Source organism: Ursus maritimus, unplaced genomic scaffold, assembly GCF_017311325.1.
Source record: "Ursus maritimus isolate PB19 unplaced genomic scaffold, ASM1731132v1 scaffold_35, whole genome shotgun sequence".
NCBI lineage: Eukaryota > Metazoa > Chordata > Mammalia > Carnivora > Ursidae > Ursus > Ursus maritimus.
This window is the reverse complement of record NW_024426119.1, coordinates 22,594,026-22,617,228: the sequence shown is the minus strand read 5'-3', so window position 1 is coordinate 22,617,228 and position 23,203 is coordinate 22,594,026. Positions and strand designations below refer to the sequence as shown.

At 47.5% G+C, this 23,203-nt stretch overlaps 1 protein-coding gene across 1 annotated transcript in view; it reads right to left on the bottom strand.

Moving 5' to 3' along the window:
- Positions 1–14,429, bottom strand: part of TNFAIP8L3 (TNF alpha induced protein 8 like 3) — a 34,292-nt gene extending 19,863 nt beyond the window's left edge. The window contains exon 1 of the mRNA XM_040620641.1: positions 14,278–14,429. Within this exon, the coding sequence (XP_040476575.1) occupies positions 14,278–14,329 (52 nt within the window). The 5' untranslated portion in view covers positions 14,330–14,429. The remainder of the gene's footprint in view (positions 1–14,277) is intronic.
- Positions 14,430–23,203: the final 8,774 nt, after the last annotated feature.

Genomic DNA, 23,203 nt, shown 5'->3' with positions numbered 1-23,203 from the left:
CGTGTTTCCTCAGGAGTTAAACACTGCCTTGTTTTTCTTTTGGTTAGTTTTCTATCTACCTAGCTCTAATTCACTCCCAAAGTTCCTAGCACAATACAGAGTTCTCAATGGGCTCAGACACATCAACTCATCTTTTACTTTCATTTTCTTTCTTGGAGACTCCCCCAGGGAGCTCTCTGTGCTCTGGCTCAAATCTGGGCATCTCTCCCTCTAAGCCCGCCCTAGGCCGCCACCCTGGTTCTCCCTCCATCCTTTATCCCTGCTCTCCTGTGTCCATCTCATAGCTTCCTCTTTCTTACCTTACACCCCGTTTCAGTGGGACACTTAGTGTAACACGGGCAACAGCAAACTACCTGGAAGGGCCTGAGAATAAAGGGCCAAAATGCAAAATATAAACCATTTAAATGCAACCATTAAAAAAAAAGTAAAAGTGCTCGTGGGCCGTCCAAAAACAGGTGGCACGCCGAACTTGGCCTGGGGGCCTCAGCTGGCTGACTCCTGATCTTGCAGCTCCCTAAGGAAGGGAACATGGTAATTTTCTGGAGACCTAATGTATCTTATAATGACTTTATTCCACCCACACAACTGATGGTTTGACAGGGTTCAGTACTCTACATGGGAAATCCTTCGCCTTGAGAATTCCAAGGCATTGTACCACTGTTGTTTAGCTCTTGGTGCTGCTATTTGGAAAACTAGTCCATTGGTAAAAGGGCCTGGTGATTCTCTCTGGAAGCTTTAAGATCTTTGCCTCATGACCAGTCATGGCCACAGGTCCCAGAGTTTCCCCTGCCTTTATCCCTCTAATGCCCAGGAGGGCTTCTGAGGTGAGTGGGGAGCTCAGGGAGAGGAAATGGAGAGAAGCACCTGGGTGGGAGAGGCTGCAGGGAAGGGAAGCATCAAGGATGAGGCAGAGATCTGCGGCCAGGGAGACAGGGCAGAAGGGGAGAGGTCAGGAGGAGGACTTGCTTCTGGGCAGGAGGTATGAGGTCAGGAGGCCCCTGCTGGGGAGACAGCTTTTCTCAAAGTGTTGGACTCTTTAAGAGGGACTATCCTGCAGGTGAAGAGGCCCAAGAAGGCTGGGCAGCCATGACTGGCAGGCCCACTGGAGGCCGAGTGACTCAAGAGAATGGCTCTTCTTGCGACCCCTGCCCCTCTGGCCTCCCTGCCACATGACCCGACTTCCTGATGTCCTGACCAGCTGCTCTTTGTCCTCGCCGGCCTCCAGCCTTCCTTAAGACGGACTTGGCCCCTAATTATCAACAATCTTCAGACTTTGCTCAGACTCCAGTTACTCTCATTGGGTTATGACAATTTGGCAGAGCTATTTTTGTGTGGAGATTTTTTTTTTAAACAAAAATGAAAAAAACAAAACCCAAGGATGGTTGGAACCAGACATCTTCATCCCACCCATGAGCCTTAGTCCATCACTGACCTTCCTCCTAGGGTGAGTGGAAAGCCCAGGGTAGAGGTATTTGGTGACAGCTTTCTGGAGATAACACCTGGGTGCTTACTACAAATGCTAGTCTTAGGATGTACCTATCATTCATCATTCTTGGCAATGAATGCCTACTTTCTCTAAGAATTCACTCCTATCTTGATTACTCTGCCTTTCCTATTCCCTGATCTCTCTTTTAACAATCACAGTGGCCATATTCACTCACTTGCAATGATAAGAAGGAGATATGGCTGCTTAATAAAGAACTGATACTGCTTTCCACTTGAAAATTAAGTAAGTGATTTTTTTTTTAATGGGAGGATGAACTTTTCTGGAAAGATGAAAATACATAGTCAATATATATTTTTATATCTGAAAAGACATAAAAATAATCATTTATATAATATAAACCAAGAAAGTAGACAGAATCATGGCTGATGGGGAATACCATTAGCCCCAGCTCATTTAAAACAAGGTTAAAAATTCTGATAAACGTGAACCTAAATGGTTAGCACTTCTGTTTCCTATAAGCTTCCTGACTGGGCTACCCCTACTTGGTTGGCTAGAGTAGAACAAGGTGGAGATAGGGAGGCAGTAAAGAATATCGGGGCCACGATGTCTCTTATTTTCAGCTCCAAGATGCACAAGAAATCCTCAATTTCTAATTCATTTAGAAATAGATATACGTTATATTTAATACCATACAGCTCCTCAGTAATGATTTTTTTTGGAATCTAATTCACTCCCAAAGTGGTAGACCAATGGTGGTAGCAGACCAATGGTGGTAGCAGACCAATACCTTCTAAAAACTAATAATCCTGCTATAACAGAATTTTAAACGCTTACCCCTCTTTTTTTCTAATTGTAAAAGTAATAAAGACAAAAAATCAATGTGTAAATGAAAGAACAGAAAGTGAAAGTCACTCATACTTGAGCTATAGGTCAGGGGCAGAGAAAGGGTCATGGAGGGAATGAGGGTCAGGGACGCCAGCTGCATACGCCAGTCAGCTAGCGACAGGGAGGCTGCGTTCAAGGGCCAGGACGGCTGAGTCAGCAAGCTCACCCAGCACTGCAATCGGCTTGAGAGGCTCTGGTGCCCTGTGTCAGACTCTGAGCCCCCAAATCTATGGGTTTATTACCCATTCTGACGGTCCACACTTCCTCTTCATGGCACGAGGGCCCAAAGGCCCAGGTTGGATGGGCCTAGATGGGACAGAGTAATGCGGGGGAGGCATGAGGGAGAGGGGAGCCCAAAGCCCAGGCAATGGGTGAGCAGGAAGAGGCCTGAGGAGAGAAGCCTGGAACATGCCCCCCACCAGGAGGAGCCCTGAGACGGACCCAGGGAGGACTGGTCTGAGAGGAAAGAATATCACAGGAAAGTGAGGGAAGAACCAGTTTCAAGGAAGAAGATGGAGGGACCTGGGACAAAACTACAAGGAAGCCCACAGGGTGAGCAGTGGACTATTGGATCTCACTTGACTGTTGCTTTTACGATGACATTTACTGCTGAAAGTTATACACACGCATTGCAGAAATATCTGGAAGAAAAGTACAAAGAAGGAAATTATAATTACCTATAAACTCATCATATAGTGGTTAATTCTGTTCCAGCGTTAAAAAGTTAAAAAAAAAAAGATTTATGTGTATGAATGAATGTAAGGGAGTCTCTTCCCCTTTTCTCTAGAAAAAGGAGTGTATGTGTATGTATGTATGGAGACGTGTGTGCATTTAAATAAATATACGTACATATAATATGTGTGTATGTGCATGTATGTAGCACAATTGGGACCACAGCTATCAACCTTTCTTTATCCATTATAATGCAATCTCTTCCCTATATTATTATATGTTCTTCACAATAATTTTTCTTAACAGCTGAATAATATTCTGCTGTGTGGAAATGTCGTTATGTATTTAGTCGTTCAGTAGCTATTTGACAGAATATTGGTTTTTAGGTTGGATACATAGGTTTGTTGCTGCCCCATTCTGGGGGGTGTAGTTTTCAATAGTGAAAATTCACCACTTGTTTTGTGATCTGGGGTAATCTCTGATCCTGTGTCTTCATCTGTAAACTGAGAATAATAATACCTGCTTTATCCATGTCCTGGTTTTGCCACGGATCAAGTGCATGGGATATTTCATAGTTCTTAGGACTTTACTGTTGTTTTACTCTGAACGACTTGGTGGCTGAGGAGGCCACAGAAGAGCTGGGAAAAGCTGAGGGAGGGGTAATGGTCTGGGTGTGGAGGTGCTGAGCTGAGGGGCCTCCTGGCCAGATGCCCTGAAAGGCAGGATTCTTGCTTGGGAGAGAGGACTGGGCGACACTGCAGCTTTGGGAATTTTTGGCTTTGCGCCGTGAGAACGGATGGTCTCTCCCAAATGAAAGTGTATTGTCAGAAAAGACTAGGCTGAGGGCTCAGCCTGAGGAGACACCGAGAGGAAAAAAGCATTACTGATGGACGCAGGAGGAGCAATGGAGGAAGGGTGCAAGAAAACTAGGATTATATATAGTTGGAGAAGTCGAAAGGAAAAAAAAGTCAAGAAATTATTGTTGAATTCCCATCGGATACTGCTCTGGGCTTTCTAGAAGTTGACTCTGTATTAACTGAACTCTGCCTGCCTTGTTTCACTGAGATTGAGTCACTGGATTATGAAGTTAAATCCTAAGGGTAGAGAGGTTAACACAGATGAATAGATTTCCCTGTTTCATTACAAAAACAGTCGATCCAAACAAAGATAAAAAACATAACCGGAGAACCAGAGGTCAATAAATCTGTCCCTGAAGCTGGTAGCTACTAAACTCAAAAGTAAATTAACCTTTGCAATTGTCACTGGGCATCTGTAAAACCTAGTAAATACCTTTTGGCTCTTAAAAAATATACACATCTTCTGAGGGCTCTGTGCAAGGCTCTCCTGACTGCAGGGGGAGGAGTGGGCCGGGCAGAGGGGTAAGGCCTGGTGTGGGCCTGTGGTGGCCTCACTTCTGGACAGACGTGCCTGGTGGGGAGGGGGTGGCAAGAACCCAGGACAAGGTGTTGGAAGGAAACAGAGCAGGGGTCCCTTTGATATGCAAACATCCAGAATAACTCTGATCCTTTTTTAAAAATTACGTATGTTTTTGGGAAGGACAGAGAAGCTAGAGGATCTGGCCTCCAGTTCTGGTTGTGACACTGCCTGGCAGCGTAACCAGATGTTTTTAGTGTCCCTAAGAAAACCCTGCAGAAGGGGGGGCTTTTGTTCTCTTAAAAAGCCCACTCCCTCCCCAAATAAAGCTCCCTTGCATCTTTTCAGGATTGCTCTTTGGCTTTGGAAAAGCACATCTATTCTTAGGGCTCAATCTAATTTTCTTCTTTGTACTGTTTTCCCATATTCTACCATGAGCTTGCATTCCTTTGGTCAGAACCTAATGTTACTAAAAAGTAGCAAGTAAGAGACAGCGCTGGACACCCAAACCCCAGTCATCTAGCTCTGAATCTCAACTTCTCTTCACTGTGAGGCATGCTCATCCTCGGGTTTTCGCTCATCCTTGAATCCAACGGGTCACCATGCCCTGGGAATTCTGTATCTGAGATGATTCTTAATAAAATGCCTGAGGACCCAGCTTCAGTACACTCTGATAAAAGGAATGTCTGTCCGTCTTCAGCACCTCTCCTGACTCTGCTTTTCAATCCTTCTCCCATCTCAGTGTTTGCTACGTTCACCACCCACCAGGTCCATGGCTCTGGAGATGTGCATGGCTGCAGGGTCCTCCCATGACCTTCTCTCCCTGGCAGGAGCTTTGTGCCCCTCTCCCCATCTTCCCTCCCAAACCACCCTTCACCAGCTCTAGAACCAGAAACTGTGCCAGCCAATCCCGGCCCATGTGCTACTGGGCTAATGCAGGTAATGTCTGCTGCTTAACACAGGATCTTCTGGAAATGGAATGTCCTAACAGAAGGAGCCTCATGAAGGAACCTAATGGTCAGGGTTCCGGGTGCCATGGGCGCTGGTGGGGAATACAAAGGAGCCTGGTGGCATCCATCAACTTAAGTACCTAATCTACCTCGTACAAGAGCACTATGTTAAGAGTTAGACTGACTTCAAATCCACTGACAAGCTGTACATCCCTGAGCAAGTTACTTAACCTCTCTGTGCCTCAGTTTCCTGGTTTATAAAATGAGGTTATTTCTAACACCCATCCCAGAAGGCTGCTATAAGGGTTAAATATCACTTAAACAATCAATCCAGTCTTGAATACATTGTATGTGCTTAGTTAACACGAAATAAGTAAGTAAAATTCAAAACTTCACTATTATTTCATATTCAGGACTAGCCCTCTGGGACTGGACTCGGGCTGCCAAAGACCATCCTCACAGTGTCTCATCTTGTGTGATTTTTTTTTTTAAAGATTTTATTTATTTATGTGACAGAAAGACAGCCAGTGAGAGAGGGAACAGAAGCAGGGGGAGTGGGAGAGGAAGAAGCAGGCTCCCAGCGGAAGAGCCCGATGTGGGGCTCGATCCCGGAACGCCGGGATCACGCCCTGAGCCGAAGGCAGACGCTTAATGACTGCGCTACCCAGGCGCCCCTCATCTTGTGTGATGTTTGCCACAATTTCTTAAACCCCACGTCCTCTACTCTGTAACTCCAACCCCAGCCTTCTCTCCCTGGCTGTCTCAGTGTTCTCCTAGGGAAACTGAGGAAGCGGACTGGAACGTGGTCGACGGCTGCTGCAGAGGCCTGGCCTGCAGACCTGCCCATCATCTCCTTCCCGTGGTCTGCGCCGAGATCTCTGTTTACCTTCCCAACATAACCCACAGGCCCCAAATCAGGCCTGCGGGACGTGCGTGCTCACCAGAACAGCCCTTGACAGAATTTCCTCCTGCACACGAAACTGGATGCCTCTACTATAAAAATATCAACTGGGAATCTCCATAAAACTACGTATCACCGAAATGTTTCCTTTCCGGGTTAGAACAGTCTCACAGAAAGCATATTTTACTTTTGAGAAGAGAACTTACAAGCTGGTGGCTGCTTGTGTGGTTTTTCAACAGTTTAAACCAGTATTTGGACACCACCAAAGTGTCTTTTTTTTTTTTTTTCTGGAGAACCGAGTTACAAAATACTGGTTTCTATTAGGGTGTGTCTAGCACTTTCTGTGCCGCCAAGCCTTCCACTTTTATAGCCTGCACACTAGATTTTCCATGAACAGGCTCAAATTTATTCCCAGGCAATGATGTTTAGAAAACCCAATATGAAAGTGAAGACTGTTCGAAAGCAGCATCAGAATTTGGACCATGCAACTGCCTAAAAAAACCCATCTCTGATGTATAAAAAAAGTAATAGATTTTTTGGCATGCCTTCATATATGTGGGGGACAAGGGTATTCACCCTTCTTATACATTTTCTTAGATGAATTTGCTAGAGGAAACTTGTTTTTTAAATTCTTTGCTATCCTTTATTTCTATACTTGCACAGCATACAGCCCAAACACCCACCTACACAGGCATTTTACATAGAGTTGGAAGCTGAGTGACTGAAAAAAAACAAAATCAAATTATGTATATAGTGTCTTTATAGAGATCTCCATGTGAATTCAAGTGGGAGCCAATGGTAACTCCGGAGGAAAAGGAACCAGTCAGAGGAGAGAGCTAATGCAAAGTGTGACTATAATTTGGTTTTGCTGACAAATAAAAAAACAGGTGCCATATTTTTTAAGAGAAAAATAGCACAGGAAATAGGGCTTTATATTTACACATTCACACATATTCTCGTTCCATCTCTACAAGCATCACCACGACACCCAATTTTACTTTTTGAGTATGACAGCTCCCTTCTCCCACTAGTCCTCTAAGGAGATCCCCACTGGGTCAGGCCAAGTGCCTCACAGGCTCCTGGCCTTGCCACCCTCTCTTTTTTCTCCCCCCAATCGAAATCTTTCACTCCTTCAAGGCTACCCTCAAGGCCCATCTCCTCCATGAAGTCTCCCCACCAGAACTCCAAACCACAGTGCCCCACGCTCCAAATCCTACAGCATTTATAGCTGATGCCACCCAGTCTTGCAGATTCAGTTCTGGGTGGGTGTTTTCTCTCCCCAACACAGCTGCAAATTTCTAGAGGGCAGGGTCCCATCGAATTCCATTTCTCTATGTGACCAGAGCACACTGTACCACTCTGAACACAACACAGATGACCGGCCAATATCTCTTGGATTGAGGGGATTGAACAACTGGGTGCAGAGCTATGAGGTCTGGAATGGCTAATTTCATCTGGCAATCTAAATTGTCCTAGTGAGGTCTAGATAAAATTTACAGCTCAACGACTATCCCCTGACCTTTGCCGCTAGACAGGGCTGTCATCCCTAATGAAACATTCCTGAAGGATTCTGGGGCCCACCTGCAGGGGGTGTTGCAGGGTACTGGCCCAGTTCCTCCTGGAGAACGAACAGCCAAGCACGCCACAAGCTGCTGGGGGTCTGCAGATAGCCCTTGGCTGGTGGGGACAGCTTCACCCCAGCTCACACCCTGCTCCCTGGGATGGCCTGCATCTAATGACTGACCGCGGTGTAAGGGGACGCGAAGGCCTGGCCCCTCACCCCGACTCAGAACAGTTCTGAAGAGCTATCCTAGCCCCAGAGCTGGACGCTCTTGTTGGGGGTGCACTGCAGCTCAGCTTCTCACTGCCTAGTGCGGTGGCCCTCCGCTCCCCTTTCCTTCCCCAAAGAAACCGCTGCATGCCAACCTCTATCACTGAGTCCGCTTCCAGGGGAACCAGCTGACAACAGCATCCATCCATCCATCTGTCCACACACAGGCACACCTCATTTTGTTGCACTTCGCTTAATGTGCCTTGCAGATTTTTTTTTTTTGCCCCGAACTGAAGGTTTGTGGCAACCCTGGTGGAGTTAAGTCTAGCAGTGCCATTTTCCCAACAGCATTTGCTCACTTCATGCCCTGTGTCACATTGTGGTAATTTTTGCAATATTCCAAACTTTTAAATTATTATTAACATTTGTTACGGCGATCTGTGATCAGTGATTATGGCGCACTGAAAGCTCAGATGACGGTTAGCATTTTTTAGCAATAAAGTATTTTTATTTTTATTTATTTATTTTTAGAGAGGGAGAGAGAGATGGGGGTGGATGGGGCAAAGAGAGAATCTTAAGAAAGCTCCACGCCCAGTACAGCGCCCCACGTGGGGCTCTACCTAACCACCCTCAGCTCATGACCTGAGCTGCAATCAGGAGTCGGACGCTTAACTGAGCCACCCAGATGCCCCAGCAGTAAAGCATTTTAAAATTAAGGTATGCGAATTGTTTTTTAAAAGATATCATGCAATTGCACACATAAGAGACTACGATACAGTGTAAACATGACTTTCATATGCATTGGGGAACCTAAAAATTCATCGGACTACCTTTTATGGCAATATTTGCTTTACTGCAGTGGTCTGGAACTGAACCTGCAGTATCTCTGAGCTGTGCCTGTATTCACTTATCCGTGCAGCCAGCCAGCCAGCCAGCCAGAAACCTCCCAGCGTGTTCAATATCCAAGGTGCTGGTGGGAGGGGATACAGGTAAAAACGACCCAATCCTTGCCCTTCGGGAGCTAACAACCCAGTACAAGAGATGAGATATGTACCAGAATAACCATAAAGCACATAATGGAAAGTGCCTGTTATTAAGACAACAGGGATTTGGCCGGGGTATAGTCCCAGGGCAAGGGGGTCAGGAGTCTTCATGCACTGGTGTAGGCTGTGGCCATCGGTGTATGTGTCCTGTCTCCCCATCTGCTCTTAAGCCCTGGAATTCAGATTGGATGGTGTCCTTAGCTCTCTGCCTTCCCCATACTTTCCCAACACAGGGTCCCGGACAATACAAGAACTCTTAGAACACTAAAGCAAAACAAAACACTGAAGGAAAGCTTTGGCAGTTCCACCGCATAGGAAAGGTTTCTGGCTGTCTAGCCTTTCAGTGCAGAGCTCCCAGGAGGCTCCTGAAGATGCACATTCATTTGTTATGCCCATAGAATCTCAGGAACATGAAAGCACAAGACAAGGTCCTGACCCTTAAAGTGGTTACGGGACACTGTGTGGACAAGGCAGAGGCCCCTGAAAACATTCACAAATAGGAACAAGACATGGAACAATGACTAACGGGCAAGTGGTACCTGATCCCCAGATGGTCTCTGTCCCAGGTTGGCCAGCCCATCCACTGTCAATCTGTCAGTCAACAAGGATTACTCAACAGTCTCCATGAGGAAACTAACAATGAGAATCAACAGACTCCAGAACCTCACAATCCCCTGAAGCCAGTGCCCTAGCATGGTTTACTGTTTAGTCTTTAAGGGGGGGAAAGGGTCTTTAAGCAAAATATCACCGCTAAATGTCTGATGGAAAGAAGTGGGGGGGCTGGGAAGCCTGAGTGGGGGAGTCCATCTCCTGCATTTCCCTACCCTCACCCCAACTCAACATGCCAGTCTCCTGTCACTCTCCCTCTCCTTTCACTGCTTTTATACAGTCTGTCAGCAACTTCTGTTCTTTGCTTCTCTGAAATGCACTTGCATCCTTCGTCTTTTGCCTCTACCACTTGCTCCGATGCCACGGCCACCCCTGGTCGCCGAGGCTCCGAGCCCAGGCAGTCCCGCACTGTGTGTCTGTCAGATGTGGCTCCTGCAAACCCAGCTCTCAGTCAGTCCTGTCTGCACAACAATCAGCTCAACAGGGGCTCCTCTGGCACCCTCAGGACCAGTCACTAAGACCTTCTTCTATGTGGCCCTCCCTACACTCCTATAACTTTATTTCCTAGTACTCCCTAGTATATGCCCTCCACCCCAGTCACTTCTCTGCTTATTTGTGCCTTTGCTCAAGTGGTGGCTGACTTCTGGAACACCTTTCCTCTTCTTGGCTACCTATTGAATCCTACTTCCCTAATCCACCTTGCCACTTTGTTCACAAGGACCAAGCTTAGGACCTAGGTGATGGGTAAGATGGCAAAAGCAAGATTAGGGGCCTGCTGTTTTCCCATTTCTTTTACTGTCTTGAGCTCCCCTACCATATCTCAAGTCCATTGCATGGAAATGCTTTCCTGTAGCACCTGCCCAGCTGTGAAGAAGCCCCACCAGCTTGACTGCCCTGCACCATCTAGCTGTGGGTGGAAGGAGATTGTGTGCCCTCAGCTGGGTAGACTACCTTGGTCTTACAAGCCAAAAAAGGAAAAAGCTGACACTGCTAATGTTTACTCGCTTGTTGTTTCTTAGGAAAGTCTCTTAATCACTGTCAAGTTAATATACCAAGTGCTAGGATTTCTGAGTGATGGATGGTGGGTTTGCCAAACGATAGACTGCCAAGTTGGGTCTCTGGAACGAATCCAGTGTTCCATAAACCCTGCCTCCTTCCTAATCATAGAAAGAACCCAAAATGACAGAAAGGCAGAGTAGTTTCAGGCAGCAGAATGACATAGAAGCATCATCGTGCGCTTCCTGAAAAACAGAAAATGCAGCTCGAGACAAATCTCATCTCCCCTCTTCACCCTCTTACGCAGAGTGTTGGGTTCCTTGATGAGTGCACCGCAGGCACTGGGGAGATCTTTGGAAAAGTCTCTTGAAAGGGGTACAGTAAAGAGTGGGTGGTCCTTGGAGACTTTCTCACTCTTCTGGTAATTTGTAACTGGGAAGGTGACTGAGATGGGTAAAAAGGGAAGGGGAATGACGAGGACTTCCTAGGCCTCCTGCTACCTTCAAGGAAAATGGTTCACCGGTTGGGAAGGGTTACCACCTCTCCTTTTATTTGAAATGGCATGAAAGTGGCTATCTCCAAGTTAGCCGGTGGGTTGGAAAGGGGTTCTCTGCTTTGTACAACTTTACCTAGAGCTAGAGGAAAAGGGGGGGTAAAAGTAGTAGCTTTGAATGTCCCCATCGTCACGCTTTGAGCTGGAAGATGAGGATGATAAGAAGAGGTAAATTAAAGATAACCTCCCCCAAACCAACGAGCAAACACACATACAAACACACCCCCACACACACCCGAGAGAGAATGAGAGAATAAAAGAGAGAAAATTCAAAACAAACTTGCTCAGGCAATTACATTAATATGATAATAATGACAATAATACTAATTGTGTTACATACGCCTACTGATTTACATTTTATAAAACACTGGGGCACATTATTTCACAGTATTCTTACAACAAATACTCCAGTCAGGTGATAATCAACATAGCAGCTACCATGTACTGAACCATTACAGGGAACGCTTTTCATGTGGTATTTTATTTAACCCTCACAACCTCCTTGTGGTACTACTGTTATCCCCATTTTACAGAGGGAGAAACAGGTTTGGAGAGGTTAAGTAACTTGCCCAGCAGGTAGAGAATGAAACCTAGGTCTTTCCGATCCCAGAGTCCAGGCTCTTCACCTTAACAGGGTACATCTTCATGGCAAGGCTTTTTTTTTTTTTTTTTCTTTTTAACAAGTTCTAGAAGGGAAGGCCACTCAGGAGGGAGCAACCCTTACATTTCAACTCCCTAAGAGGTAGGTACACACAGACACACACACGGTGAATACTCCAAGAAGTCCTACTTCTCTGTTGTCCCCGGTTACAAACACATCCAGCCTGCATAGATACAGGTCGCCTCATTACTTATAGAGACAAAGGTCAACCCCTAAGGATAACATATCTGTCATTTAAACTGTATCTGAAGCTGCCACAAGGGTTTCCATTTGACAGGATGCAGCTACAGCAAGACAATGAATTAGCATCTAGTTCTGAAGCTTTGTCACGAAAAATCGTTTAAGACTGAGAATAATGAGATGGAATGCCATTTAGCAGAACGGCTTGTGATATTCAATTAAATGTTCAGCTTGGGAGATTCATGCACACACAGAAAAGAAGAAATGACTATAGAAAACAGCAAGGTGCAAACACATGGCGACAGCTCACAGAGTTGGCTGCTCTATTCTTCATGGGATCCATCTGACCTCAGGGGTAAGGTCCGCTGTGAGCAGTGCAGAGGCCTGACACAAACGGACATGCACACATCTGGGATACTCTGGGCTCGGCAGGCTTAGGGGAAAAGAAACAGGACCCTTGAGAACTCCTTCCCTCTCCTTTTACCCAAGCACCAAATCTTCTGGAGTGTCTCCTCCCCCTTCTTCTCCTCCCTCTTCTTTCTCTAAGTTTCCTTCTCCTCTCCTTCAAACATCAACCTGCATAAGAGATCTGAGGGTGGGATGGGGACAGCATGTTAGTTCCTGGGATTTTGAGACAGTAAAGTGTCAAGGTCAGCAGCCCTCCTCCCAATCCAGCCCCAGCTCTCCAGATAGGTACACACACAAGCACCCACTGGAACTTAAAAAGATGTGAGGAGATCCACAAGCCCCCTGTGAAACAAAATCTTGGTGCTCCGTAGCCACAGAAACATACAAGTAGGCAAGGGGCTCAGGTTAATTAGTTATATCCACACATACCTGCACAAAGGAGGTGGCCCTTGCACATACACGGGAATCCTCAACACAGGCAACTTGGTAATGCCATCTTTCTTCTTGGCCAGCCTCAGCTCTTCCCACCCACCCAAAGGTGTTGACCACAGCCGCCCTGTGATAGGCTGAGGGGTACCATGTAATAGACAGGGAAACACTCTGCCCTTGGCTACTCCCTGCTGTGAGACGTGGGCAAGCCACTTAGCCTCTCTGGGCTTCTGCAAAATGGAGCTAATAAACCACCCAGCTAGATGCTGTGAAGACGAAGGGGAATCATCTATGTAGGGCCTTTGGCACAGCACCTGGCGCTGTCCTGTCTGGTTCTGAGCCTGCCTTTCCTACACCCACGCCTGGGCTGATAGTGCCTCCTGGCACTTGGTCCCCACTCTCAGAATGCTGGTCTGACATAGGGAAGAGTGGGGACTAGTCTAGGACCTCGGGTCTGTAACAGGAGGGTCTCAGGTCACAGGTCTGCGGGCTGGCGGGGGCTAGCCTTCAGGGCCTCGAGGATGCCGGGAGCCGGGGATAGGTGGGGAGGGCGGTCAGGTCTCCGGTGCGTGGACCCGTGGGCGGCGGGTGGAGCCGGCCGGTGAAGGTGGGCAGAGCCCAGCGGTAAGTCGACCCAAGGCTGTGGGAGGCTTCCTCCTGTTGCTCAGTATCAGGGAGAGGCGGGGGAGGACATTCATTTTTTCCAAAGTAAGCATCCACCCATTGCTTCGATAACTATCGATTGTGAAAAGCCGGCGGCGCCTCTTAAAGGCGAAGCCCGGCTCCCAAGTTCCCCCCGCCCCCACCCCGCGGCTGTGTTCCCGGACCCCTCCGCCGGGACCTCCTTGCCTGTGCGGGGTAGTGATGGGCGAACCCCTCTGCACCGCTCGTGTAGCAGTCTCGAGAACCGCTGCCACTAGCTGTGGTTTGACCCCTGCCCGTCCACCCGCGGGTCCTTTTCTTTCCGGAGTCCCCTGTCACGCCTTCGGACCGGGTCACCTGTTCCGCAGCGTCCCTGGCGCCCGGGTTCGAAGACGGGGTCGGCACTCGGAAAGTTATTTCAAAGGGCAGATGTGTTGCAACCCTCGCTGCAGCAAACTACGGGACGCGGATTTCCCGAACCCCTCCCCACCCCCACCCAGCCCGGGCGACCCGAGCCCGCTGCAGGACGCAGCTGCGCGGAGAGCCACCCGCAGTTGCACCTCTTCTCCCTCCCGCGCGCCCAAGTGCAGTGGAAAGCCTCACAGCAAACTCACAGCGCGGAGCAATCTGAGTCCTGGCCTGGAAGGGATCGGCCTCCCGCCCGGCAGCTCCGAGAAATACTCGAGATTTCCTGCCCCGGCCTCCCCTCCTCCCGCCCCCGGTCCTCCCGGCTGGGCTGCCGCGGCCCCTCGGTACCTGCGGCTGTCACGGGCTCGCCCTCGCTCTGCTCGCCGGAATCCGAATCCATGCTGCGGGCTGCTGGCCGGACTTCCACAGCCGCCCGCCCGTCCGCGGGGCGCTCGGGGCCGGCGTCCGGGCTCCGGCTGCCGCGGCTCACTCGGTGCGTGTAGCCGGGCGGCGGCAGCCCTGGCGGCGCGGGTTGGGCAATGCGCGGCGGCGGCGGCCGGGGGGCGGCTCCGCAGAGGCGAGCACCGCCCGCGCCCCGCTCCCCGCCGGCCGGTGCCTGCGCGCCAGGCGAGAGCGGGGCGGAGGGTGGGGGCGCGCGGGGAGAGAGCTGCGAGGAGGAGGGGAGGCGCGAGCTGGGAGGAGCGGGAGCGTCCGGCCCCGCGGGCTCCAGACCCGGCTTAAATACCCCGGGGGCGGTGCCGCTCCTCCTACCCGCGCCCCGCTCCCTGCGCCCGCGCCCGGCGCCCTGGACTTGAGGCGCGCGGCGAGGTCCTGCTGGTCGGCGAGGCCGAGCGCGGTCTCTTGCGGATGGCCAAGTTGGGAGGATTTTGAGGCGAAAAGCGCCTCTACCCAGTTAGAAAAAAGAGAGGTTCCATGTGGGAGTCCTGGGGCTGCCCGGGTTGGAGTCCGAGGCCACCGCTCGCAGACCTTGGGCGAGAGACTGAAGCTCCCTGTGGTGTTTCCTCACCGGGAAGATGGGGAAATGACAGTTGCCCTTCACCGGGAATGTTGTGGGGGAGTAAATAAGCTAATGCACGTGAGGAGCCGAGAGCAGGGCCTGGCACCTGGCGAGGAAGCGAACAGCACTCGGCAGGTACGCTCGCTCTGGCGGCGCTTCTTGCCCGCGTGGGCGGGCCGGGCGGGGCGGCGGCGGCGGCGGCGGAGCGGGGCCGAGCTGGGAGCCGTCGCGCGGCCCACACGCCCTGCCAGCCCCCCGCCCGCCGCTGCGCGCGCCCGACTCGGGCCAAGACCGGAATTTTCTACCTCGTCTTACCAAGGAGTGCTCAACACGCTCCAAAGCCCCGACCCTTTCACTTTCGAAAAAGAGGTATTTGTGAATTTCCTTAGTAATTAGGAGACAAAACGACGGGGGAGAACGCCCTGAGCAGGAGCAGGACTCAGGAGATCGTTGGTGGTTAATTCTCGACGGTCCTTGCAGTCTCACCGTCTCCCTGAATTATCAACGCCCAGCACTTACGTAACTTCAGGCCAGTTTCTCCGTATATAAAGTGCCACAGAAAATGCAAACTAACTTTATTGACGTGAGCAAAATGAAGTCAGGAGGAGAAAGTCTACTCGAAAGCTCCATTTCATTGTTTCCTATGGGCACTTGTTTAATCTGTACAGTGACCCAGTGAAGAGTTTGGCTTGAACCACGCGCAGATGCTTTTTGGGAATTCAAAAATAGCTGGAAGTTGGCAGTTTCATAGAATTCTACCTATATCGCTGTCTCCATTTTATACACGTGGAAACAGTCTCAGAGCAAATAATTTCCTTGTGGTCGCACGTCCAGGAAGTGGGTGAGCTGGGACTTGAAATGAGGCTTATCTGATGTCCAGACCTGCTCCTAACTGGTAGGGTGTAGTGGCACAGGTCAGTCTGGCGTCTTGTCTACCTCTGAGGGCTGTCTCCTTTAGCGAACGTATGGGCTTCACAGAGTACAAATACAGTTGTACTTTGCGTCCCCAGAATAACATTTTCTAGATGGCCAAACTCATAGGCTTTAGTTGACAAAAGTTGAACGGGTTTCTGTGCAACAGTCAAAAGAGTCCCATGCTAGATGTGTGATCCTGGGCAAATGGCTTAACCTCTCTCATTTTCCTCAGGTGTTGGCATCTCCTTCACAGGGTGGTTGTAAGGGAGTAAATGAAATAATGAGTGTGGAAGCTATCACTCAATACCTGACACACAGTTAATGTTTGATAAGTGGGAGGAACATTACCTTTTAGATCTAATGGATCCCATTTAGAAAATATATTTTAAGATCATATATTTAAATGAAAAGAAAAAAGTAACAGCAACATCTGTATAAAAGTTGATACTCAAAAAATAAATAGCTGGGATCCTTTAAAAAGTTTGCCATCATAGCTTTGCATTCTTTCTTTTTTAAGATTTTTAATTAATTAGTTAATTAATTAATTAACAATGCATGCCAGTGGCAGGAGGGGCAGAAGGAGAGGGAGAGCAAATCCCAAGCAGACCCCGCTTTGAGTGCAGAGCTCCAGGTGGGGGGAGCTCAGGACCCTGAGATCATGACCTGAGCTGAAATCAAGAGTCGGATGCTTAACCGACTGAGCCATCCAGGTGCCCCATAGCTTTGCATTCTTAAGAAAAACAAGGATGGTAGCATCAGAGAACAGAGTATATTAGATTGAAAAGACATCCAGCTTCCTTTGAAAGCCAAGCCTAGATTCAACAACAGGAAATGTGAAACTTTCTCTGTTCCCTTAAACCTCCTTTCCTGGCACTTGGAAGAAGCTTTTTTTTTTTTTTTTTAATAATTTTTATTTTGTTATATTAGTCACCATACAGTACATCCCCAGTTTTTGATGCAATGTTCCATGATTCATTATGGTAGAAGCTTTTTTATGATTGTTTATTTATTTGTTTGTTTTAATGGACAGGTGGTCTAGGTTGAAGGGTGAGAGATACAGAATCCCATGGAGGTATCTGTACGTCACAGCGATAAAGGAAATAGGGAAGCTCACAACTGGAACTTGATTAACAGTAAACAAGGTATGGAGAGCACACATTTATGATACATGTAGGCCCATCAGTCATTGGATCTTTACTGAATAACTAGTACATTTGGCCCAGAGACAAAATACTGGGGGTGGAGGATGCTGGTCAAAGGGCTTCTGAAAAGCATATGATGTGAGTCTTCAGAAAAACTACACCTTTCATTTATCTGTTCCTATATTCGGTCATAGTATATTTCTGCAAAAAAAAAAAAAAAAAGGGAGACTAGAATGAAAAACTGGATGTGAAATTAAACAATGGAGAAGAGAGATCCAAACCAAATAAGGTCTCCATTCCAATTTCCTATGATATGCAATCTGTTGTCATGGGATAGCAAGACAAAGGGAAATGACTGCTGGCACGCATGTGTGTTTAATGAGGAACATTAGTGGAACATACCTTATCTGTCCTCCCAGTGTGGAAAAATCTGTATAAGAGAAGGAAGTCCTGAAAATAGTATCTCATGACCATCACCCCCACGAAAACAGTGAAATCTGAGGTGGTGAATCTCCTTTACAAGCCAATCCTCGTATATTTCTTTAAAAAGAAAAAGAAGGAAAGAAAAAGCTCTTAGGAAAGAGGGAAGGATTTCCGTAGTTCCTCTGTGTATTTTTAGAAGAATGGCATCACTTTGCAGACTTGAATCTAGAGTCTGAGGGTTATAAACCACTTTCCTCAGTGTTTCCACTACATCTTTTCAGCCTGGCTGCTTTTCAGACACATGAGTTTCTAACTCTTATTGGTCATTCCTTAGCTTTAGCTAACGAAGTCCTTGGCCTTTTAAGGAACTTGCCTGTCTGGTGGGAAAAGCCTATCTTTTTGTAAGGTGTCAAGAAACGGATAATAAAATAGATCCATTTCTGCGAACACAATAATACTCCTTTAATCTAAGCCAGTGCTATGACTCATCTGCCTGTCTCCTCTTGTGGGATGGAAAGGGAGCTGTCTGTAAACCTTCGGGCAAGCAGCCTGGAGAGCGGAGGGAGGCTCCTCTCACAGGCTAGGGCTGCTGCTCGGCTTCAGAACCCCACAGGGCTCTGGTACTGCCATTTTTTCTAAGCTGAAGTGGCCCTTGGTGTTTTGGGATGAGAGGTTGGCCAGGACAGCCCCATTTTTAATAATTGTCTCCAGGTAGATCCTGGCACCAAAGAAGCTCTGCCCAGAGCAAGGTGGCCTTCATGGGAATCTAGACAGGCTGGGCAGTGGGGTCTGAACTGGCTTCATATTCATCCGGCAGAACAAGGTTCCTGAAGACAACCTTGAAAGAGGGGGCTTTCCCTCTTTCTTTCTGGCTGGCAAAAATAAGTTTTTATTGTCCTCCATCCCTTATTTCAAAAGTATCACTGCAGAAAAATTAAAAATCCGTTCATAATTCCACTAGTTACAATAACTGTTAATGCGTTTTTTGAAAAACTTCCCTCTTTGTGTGTGTAGCATTCTGCTTTTTTAACTTGCTTTTTCCTTTTAATATATGTTATGAACATATTTTATGTTATGAACATCATTTCATCTGCTTCTGGACATGTTTAGTAGCTGCGCAATGTTCTGCCGTATGGATGTACCATAATGTAGTTAAACAATCCTCTATTATTGGGCATATAGGTTGCTTGCAATTTTCTGATGTAACTGACAGCATTAGTAAACATCTTCATGTCTAAATCTTTGCATATATCTTTAATCAATGTCTGTGAACCTTCAGCAGCTTCATTTGTTTTTTGGCGGGGAGAGAGACAGAAGATTGTGGCTAACAAAATAATTGCTGTATATATCTCAAGACTTTAAGATTATTAAGAATTTTCATGGGCATGATCCCCATTCAGCAGGGGGTGAGTTATTTGCGTTCGCTCTTGCGTTTATTAAACATTGATTGAGCCCAGAGGGGATTCCTCTAGGTTGAGGAGAGGAGTGAAAAATTTCCTTTCACATTTTCTTTGTGGGCAGTGTGTCCTTTGCACAGCCCTAAGTCCAGACACCTCGTGGGAGGCAGGGTGTGGGCAACTGGGCAATTTGGGCATCAAGCTGTTCTATGTTCTTAGCTTTTGCTCTCATGAGCTGGCTATAGGATAGCGTCTGGAGCAGCTAATGCAGTTATAGTGACTCTAAAGTACTGATTCATGGGTGCCTGGGTGGCTCAGTTGGTTAAGCCTCCGAGTCTGGATTTCAGATCAAGCCATGATCTCAGGTTGTGGCTCTGGGTTCTATGTGTGGAACTTGCTTAGGATTCTCTCTCTCCCTCCTCCACCTCCCACTATAAGGAGAGAAAGAAAGCAAGCAAGCAAGCACTGATTCAGGGGGAGAAGTAAATTGAGAAAGAGGGAAGAGGAAGAGGGAGAAAGAAGAAAGCTCTATGGGCCCGATCTCTGTTGTGCTCTGGCCCAGCTTCCTCTGGTCTCATTTGTGAGCATTTTAAACAGCAGGACCAGGATCATAGGCTTCCGCCTCGCTGGGAGTCTTCCTGATCGCATATGGTGTCTAGTTCTGCTTCTGGCATTCACCCTGGGGGCTGTGGGGTGTGACTGTGCCGTACTGGGGCTGTTCTTACTCGGATCCACAGGGCTCCGATGTGGGCACCCTACGTGACTATTTCGGCTGTGCTCAGTGCCTTCCCGTCATCCTGGACCCTTATGCAACTCTGGTATGGAAAGGGTCAAAAATTATTCCCACTGAAGGGAAGACAGTTAAGACCCATAAGACATTAGCAGCAGCAGAGTCCTTAGAGTTTCCAGGAAGATAGGAGAGTACTCAAAGACTGGGTAGGGCAATATTGCCCCAGTTTTCAAAAGGAAGAAAGGAATAAATGCCGGGAATAACAGATTGGTGACATTTTTGGTACCCTCTAGCAAAAGTCTGGAACAAACTTAAAGAAGAAAATGGTGGTCACCAGCAGCCAACATGGGTACATTCTCATGTCTTATTAAAATGACCATGCTAACTTCCTTTAAACAGGGTCAGTAGGTGTCTAGGTGTATAAATCAAGATAACTTTATTCACCTTCAAAGTAGTGAATATTAGTTGAGTACCCTCTGTGTTTCAGGTGCAAAGTGAAGGGAACTGATTGCCACAGATACTGTAAGTTGTTATTTAAGTAAAGACTTTGATGAAGTCTTGCCCAGTTCTCTTCTTGTTAGGGTGGATCTGGAGCTGGTTGAACAACCCTACCTGGTGAGCCTTGATTCATTGTTCTGAGTTAATTTGGACAGAAGTCTCAAGTAGAGTGACACAGTGCTCTGTCCTTGGTCTATTCCACTTTTTTTTTTAAATCAGTGATTTAAAGGGTGAATTTAGTTGTGTTTATCAAATATGTAGATTACCCTGCTAGGACAAGTCAGAGAAGACTTGGAATCACATGGAAGAGATGTGTTGTCTTGATTGTCCATAGACTCAACATGAGTCAACAGTGGGATAACAGCTGTGTTGCCGTGAGAAGGGCTGGAATAGTCCTCTGTATGAGCTGGTGTTATGGACACCTGGGGTCTTGTGAACATCTGGAGCCACATTTTAGGGAGACGGACCAGGTTGCTCCCAGAGGAAGGGGACCAGGATGATGAGAGAGGTTTGGAAACCATTCTGTGTGAGGAAGTTTGAATATCATGCTAGGAAAGAAAAAAAACAAGGGATGACTGGAGGGATGTTGTCCTCAAATGTGTGGAAGACCCAGACTCTAGGCCGATGCAGGATCAATAGGTGGACACTGTAAGAAAGTGGACTTTGGATTTTGGGCCAGTCCTGGCCTGCTTGTCCTCAGATCCGTTCCTTGCTGTTTCCCTGCTCTGTGTGGAAGAAACGCTGACCCCTGCAGTTGATCTTGGCACGTCCGACAGTGGCCGCATCTCCTCCGTGGCTCCTCCAGCTTCCACTAGATGGACCCGCTGTGGTTTGAGCCTCTTTCAGGTGACCACAGCCTCTGGGCTCCAGCAATAACACCGCCTTCCTTCTGTCCCTCCAGCCCAGGGTGGCAGTGACTCCCTGCTGTTGCTAATGTCTCTTGCTTCGCTGTCCTCTGTCTGGCTTCTCAGCTCTTCAGTCACCTCTGTGGCCAGGTCCCTGTGCTACTGAAAATACATAAACTAGCTTCTGCCTTCCTCGTTGCACCTTCTTAGTATAGACGCACAGAGAGCAGAAGGACTATTTTAATGAGTACAGATAGATGAACATGTCATGGGAAGCTGCCGTCCATGATCTTTAGGTTTCTTTGGAAGTTGGGGCACAGAGGGGAAAGAACCTGTCCAGATCCTGGAAGAGTCAGAGTTAGGACTGGAACTCAAGGCTCCTGACCCCTAGACTAGCACTCTTTTCATCTGATCTTAGCTTTCTCCTCCTGTTTATAGCTTCATTAACCATCCACCCAAGGTTTGTGTGAATCACTCTTCTGATCTATGGGAGGGAAAATTGAGTCTCCTAAATTCTTTTTTTCCTTCCTCTTGTAATTACGGGACAACCAGTTCACTAATGCTTACTTGCTAATTATTTTACAGAACAAATACTGCTCGCCAAGTGTTGAGTGGAACCTTTTTTTCCCTCCATTCAAAGAATTTTTTACTTAGGAAAGCTAAATACATGTTCCAGTCTGGAAGGTTCCATTTATGTAAGTCTCTCATTTCACTGAGTTTATGGGCTGTAGAAGAGGGAGGGTGTGTTCAAGGTCACCTAGTCTAAGCCCATCACTTTACATATAAAAAGGCAAGCCCAGGAAGAGGGAGTGACTTGCCCAAAGTTGGAGGCAGAAGTGAGACTAGAACCCAGGTCTCCAACCCTAGTTCAAGACACCATCATAGTACCATGCTCCTTTACGTGCTGTTTACTCTTCACTACATCTGGTTTTCAATCTGCTTCTGACTTCTGCTTCCAAATCTCTCTCCTTAATACTGATATTTCCCCCTTTTATCACCTCCTGCATACCAGTGTTGTAGTAGCCCATCTCCACCTGGAATGGAATTATCAAAAGCAGGACTTGACCGACCCCTCTTTAATTTCTTCATCTCATCAAAGACTTCCTTCTGTCCCCTCCCCTTCTTCCCTTCCCCTTCCCTCCCCTTCCTCTCTTCTTCTGCCCTTCCCTTCTTTCCCTCCCATCTCCTCCCCTCTTTCCATTCCCTCCCCTCTCCTTCCCCCCTCCCTTTCTCTCGCCTTCCCTCCCCTACTTCTTCCTCTCCCCTCTCGCCTCCTTCTTCCCTTCCTTCCCCTTTCCTCCCCAACTCTTCCCCTCCCCTCCCCTTCTTCCCTTCCCCTTTCTCTTCCCTTCCCTATCCTTCTCTAGTGGATTTTCAAAATTTCCATTTCTCTTTCCTTACTAGCCAACATTTTCTTTCCCACCAAGTCTTCCCTTAGCATTGTTCTTTAATTGATTCCTCCCTTCTGTGTTCAAAGCCAATCTGCCTGGTTGAAGCCATCAACACTTCTAAGGGAGAAATCTTTCAAACACTGTATCTGATTCCTGGTTGCCATAAACCTTTGATCATTTTCTGAGGAAAGCCATAAATTAATGTCATCCCTTAGAAGGACCGCTGGGCCTATCTCTATTACTCCGCTGGCCTCTTGACTGTGGATGTGAGCATGTTAACATCTCAGACGGTATGGCATAGATGGGAAATCCTCTCTAGCCCCAAATATGAAATTTATTTTAGTTCAAACTATTAACACATATCATCCCATGGTAGTTTTCAGTATTTCAACAACTTTCTTCTTTGGCTGTCAGTATCAGTTTTAGCTGGTTTTTAGATCTTTCCAAATTTGTGTTATCTGGACATTCACAAGAGGTTAGATTTATTGACGCTCTTTCAGGATAACATCATTACAGTACAATATTTGAGTCACAGTGACCTTGTTCAGATGCACTAATCCTCCCCCTGAACAGACACATCAACACCATATTTCCAGTTGGCTTAATTAAATTCCTCTATCCTTCCAAACTCTGTGTTACTTTTTTCCAATGTGGATTTTGTCAAGTCACATAATTGTCAAGAATCCAGGAACTCAGTTCACCCTTCACATTCCTATAACTCATACTTAAATTTCTTTCGGTGAAGTTGATGAGTCCAAGGATCCAGTATTGGGTTTCTGTCCCAGAAAACAAGTGTAGGGGACACCTGTCTCCTTCCTTAGTGCGGTGACATTGCTGTAAGAGTTAGCAAGAATGGGGAGTGGCACAGAGGAGAGAGGTCAGCCCTGGACACTGGATCCCAGCCCCATCATACTC